A 4,450-nucleotide genomic window follows, 5' to 3' on the forward strand; every position below is an offset into this window, starting at 1 on the left:
TCCCTAAATTAACTTGAGTTAAAAGAAGAATCATCAATTGCATAATTAACCATGTCCTTAGTTTTAGACCTGAGTTTTGCTGTGACTTTTGCTGTTCCCCAATTTAACTGAGTTCAAGGAGAATCATCAATTGCATAATTATCCAATTTAACTCTTGAGTTTAAGGGGAATCTTCAATTGCATGATTATCCATGCATCTAGTACCAAAAATAGAAGTCAATGGGATGGGCCGCGGGCGTGAGATATGTGCAGGTGCACATTCCGTTTAGTTCATTGATTCGAGTTTTTAATTCGAGTTGAGATGTGACTTTATGTGAGAGCTTTTTACTATAGTAAAAAAGTTAGATGTGACTGTTTAAAAGAGCTTTTTACTATAACAAAACTCAAATTTTAAATTTGAATCGGTGAAATGAACGGGGCCTCAATCATGCATTAGCGAGGAAAAGCAAAAGAAAATTTTTTGCAAAAAAAAAAAAAAAAAAAAAAAAAAAAAAAAAAAAAACGCCCTAACGGCCACTAGGTCAAATAACATGAGGTAGGATGTAGCATGGTTGAAAAAAAGAATCCCAAAACACACGTTCTTCTCAAACTTTTCAAACAAAGACTTATTGAAAATTGAGCGTAGCGTAAGGAAATGCTGACCTCACAATTATTAGAGTTACATAACTGCTAAATAAGATGTTTTCTTGGTGATTGAGGAAGCCCCTCTACTGAGCAGTGTTACCCGTCCACTACTCTCAACACTACCCAGCAGTTTTTTGTACAAAATCCTTTATGTCAAACTCCTCAGTATCCACTTTTGTTATCACACCCTGCTAGGAGAAAAGAAAACAAAGTCGTCAGCTGAAATATTACCAGCTTCATGTTATCCCTTTAGGTACATAGAAATACAGATCAAAGAAAGAGCCCAGACCTTCTCTGTAATGATGCCAGATATCAAATTGGCAGGGGTGACATCAAAAGCTGGGTTCCAAACAGCTATTCCGGATGCAGCAACTTGTTCGCCAAGTCCTCCTCGCGTGTGCAATAATTCTTTTGGGGATCTTTCTTCTATTACAATTTCTTGTCCGGATGAAAGAGACAAGTCGATGGAAGTGAGGGGCGCAGCCACGAAAAATGGGACGTTGTGATGCTTAGCAATCAAGGCAAGACTGTAAGTTCCAATCTTGTTGGCAGTATCACCTGAATTCAGTAGAATACATCAGATGAGCAAAGCTCCCATCACTTTAATTTTGATAAGTAGATAAATCGTCAAGTGCAACGCAGTACCATTTGCAGCAACACGATCTGCTCCGACAACCACAGCGCTCACACGCCCATCTTTCATTAGTGCTGCCGCAGCAGAGTCTGCTATAAGAGTGGCAGGTATGTTGTCGTGCACCAACTCGAATGCTGTGAGTCGCGATCCCTATAATTGGTTATGGAAACAAACTCAGAAACTAATTACAAGATTACACGTTTACTACCTTTTTACTTTTTGCTCGAAATTACTACCAAATTTTTGGCAAAACAGAAACCAAATACAACCTCAATGCCCTAAAAAATGAAGGCAAGGATAAACCAAAAATAGGGAGATTATGCAAGGGATGCTAACTTGGTTAAATGGACGCGTTTCAGTGCAGTAGGCCCTTTTCAACACTCCTTGGGTATGGAGTGCGCGTATCACACCAAGAGCAGTACCAAATCCGGCTGTTGCAAGACTGACAATACAAATTGCATTATTATCAAAAGACAATTAGACAAAATCCAGGTTCTTCTTGAGCCACGTAGAAGAAAGGTGTGTAATAATCTAAGAGCATGTTTAGAGATATACCTGCCAGTATTGCAATGGGTCAATACAGAGAACTTCTTAGAACCATCATCGGCATGCCGATAAAGAAAATCTGCTCCATAGGACCCAATAGCTTTATTGGAAGCAACATCATCTTCGAGCATAATTTCAGCAGCATCTATAAAAGCCTATGGAAATTTAGTAACAATGAATGCATGAGATTTGCATTAATGCTAGGATGAAAACAAAGCAAAAATCTCAATGAAACAAACACGGTTGCTAAAATAATAAGCAAATCGGTACAAAAAAGTCGAAGCACAATGGAAATATCTTACTTGGAATATATTTTTGGCTTCGGAAGCAGTATCAGAAGCCTTTGATATAACTTCTTTAAGTTTCGTTGCAGCATCCGAAAGATTGACAGCAGTTGGTCGGCTGAAGTAGCATTCAAAACATAGACAATAAGGTCTAGGCAACTTTGTTTAAAGGGAATGCAAATAGGTTACAAAAGTGAACAAAGTAAAGTTGTTTATCAGAGTGACAAAGAGGATCAAATAAGCAACATTCAGCACCTTGAGACAAGGTAATCCAATTTCATGATAAGGTAAGAAACTGCGTCGGAAATGGACCCATCAAACGGATCCAAGTTAGACACTTCAACTGCCAAAGAAAGGGCTGCTGCAATTGCAATAGCAGGAGCACCACGGACCACCATATCCTTTATGGCATGCCTGACGATTGAAAACTAAGAATTTACGATCATCCATGAATGAACAAATACTTGGTCTAAATGGAATAATGAAATGAGTTATGAACTTGGTCTTGGGATGATTAGTATTAAATCTACATTACTCTCTAAACTAACGTGCCCTTTAAATTTTAAAATATCTATTTTACTCCTTAAATTATATAAAATCATTCAAAACCACCCCCAAACTAATTTAAATTTCATAAATGCCCCTGAATTGTTAGTTTTATGTCAACTTGACCCCCATTTTTTTTTCACGCTATCATTCTGTTAGTATCATTCCTTTTTCAAAGTACTCAAGCGTTTTTTTTTTTTTTTAAACAAAAGTAAACTTAGCAAATAATATCTTCATCCAATGAATAAGCCCCAACATAGTAGTGTCTTAGCAAAAATGATACGATACGACAGCAAAAGAAATGTCGTTACCATCCGTCAGTGGAGTCCCGAATATCCAAGTACGCAGTTTCCAGAGGAAGCTTTCTCTGTTAAACGACAAAGAAATTAATCCACAAACGCAGAGTTTCGCTCTTTAAGGGGGGGGGGGGGGGGGGGGAAAAAGAAAAATATTCAGAAAAAATGAGAGAAATTCAATACAAAACCTGATCGAGAAGCCGAAGCGAACCCCGCTTGTAGCATATAGCTTGGAGTGTGTTGTCCTGTGAGGAAGCCATGAATTCAACCACCGCCACTGAAAATGGGAAAAAAAATTGTAAAATTTCAAGAAAATGAAAGAGCTGATAAAGAAGATGGTGAAGAGAAAGCTGGGGTTACCCAAAAGATGCTTTTTTTTTTTTCTTTTTGCTTTTTTGCTTTTTTGATTGACAAAAAATAAAAAGGAAAATAGAAAGAAGGTGGAAATAATGAAATATATGCTGCTTCGTTGTCAGCGTCTCTTCTCAAAGTGGACAGACAGGACAGTACACAGTGGGCTCTAAGGTAGAGCTCTATTTGTTGTAATGTCTAAATTACACCTTCGTTATGGCCGTTTAGCGGAGATTTTATTTTTGCTTACGTTTGGTTGAATGATTCGTGATAAATGATAAATCATGTGATTCGAATTATTTTTTATTTATGTGTATTTTTTATGAGAGAAAATATTATAGTAAATTACGAATCATGATTCGAATCAGGGAACGAATCCCTCTACCAAACATCCTCGTCAATCAAAAAAGAGATATAAAACTGTGATTTTTAGTTAGTGTTTAAAATAAATAGGTTAATAGGTCAAAATAATTGTTAAATTTTTTAATAAACAATAAAAATATTATAATTAAGTTTATAATGTCTTAATTAAATTTTAAAGTCTATTCAAAAGTGTTTTTGAAGTAATAGTTTCTGGGTTTGACTATAAGTTTTTATGAAAAATCAAAGCACTGACTTTCAAAAATAACTTTCGGACTTAAGAAACAAGTAACTCTTAAAAAGCTCTGTCAAATAGGCTCCATATCCAAATTACACTGATATCCCCTAGCCTAAATTAAAATTGCAGTACACTGCATACTTTTAATTACAATAACACTCCTTCTTTTGAACTCAATCGAACGCCTCTTAGTTGAAAATTTGGAGAACTCACAGTTGGATGAGGATAATTGAGATGAGTAGTTATACGCTTGGATGAGGATAATTGAAAATTTTATGTCCATCTTAGTTGATCAAGATTTATAGATAATAAAACATAGAAGCTTCTAGCCTGTTTAGTTAATGGATTAGAACCATTTTCGATTTACGTGTGTTTTTTGTGAGGAAAAATACGGTAGCGAACCATGATTTGAATCAGAAAATAAATCCTCCAACCAAACGGGCTCTTCATCTAAAGAGTTCCTAAAATCACAGATGGATCAAAATTTTTACTTTTATTATGATATTTATCCTCATAATGATATTTATTCAAAAATAAGATTAAAAAAAATGAGAAACCCAAAAAGTGGTTG

The 4,450-nt window shown here is 35.7% G+C and overlaps 1 protein-coding gene across 1 annotated transcript; it reads right to left on the reverse strand.

The window, feature by feature from the left end:
- Positions 1-581: 581 nt before the first annotated feature.
- On the reverse strand, positions 582-3,321 carry LOC21410035 (methylthioribose-1-phosphate isomerase). The gene is made up of 10 exons (XM_010091879.2): positions 3,291-3,321; positions 3,119-3,207; positions 2,946-3,001; positions 2,344-2,502; positions 2,107-2,206; positions 1,814-1,959; positions 1,595-1,700; positions 1,270-1,408; positions 914-1,182; positions 582-812 (listed from the first exon to the last, which is right to left on the reverse strand). The coding sequence occupies exons 2-10, from the start codon at positions 3,188-3,190 to the stop codon at positions 744-746; spliced, it is 1,116 nt and encodes a 371-aa protein (XP_010090181.1). The 5' UTR covers positions 3,191-3,207; positions 3,291-3,321; the 3' UTR covers positions 582-743.
- Between the last annotated feature and the right edge of the window lie 1,129 nt (positions 3,322-4,450).

This window comes from Morus notabilis, unplaced genomic scaffold (assembly GCF_000414095.1).
Source record: "Morus notabilis unplaced genomic scaffold, ASM41409v2 Scaffold329, whole genome shotgun sequence".
Classification (NCBI taxonomy): domain Eukaryota; kingdom Viridiplantae; phylum Streptophyta; class Magnoliopsida; order Rosales; family Moraceae; genus Morus; species Morus notabilis.

Coding starts and splice junctions, on each gene's coding strand:
- LOC21410035 (XM_010091879.2), bottom strand. CDS start 3,190: ATGGCTTCCTCACAGGACAACACACTCCAAGCTATATGCTACAAGCGG. Junction 1,701..1,813: donor ACCCATTGCAATACTGGCAG/GTATATCTCTAA, acceptor TTGTATTGTCAG/TCTTGCAACAGCCGGATTTG. Junction 1,183..1,269: donor AGATCGTGTTGCTGCAAATG/GTACTGCGTTGC, acceptor TACTGAATTCAG/GTGATACTGCCAACAAGATT.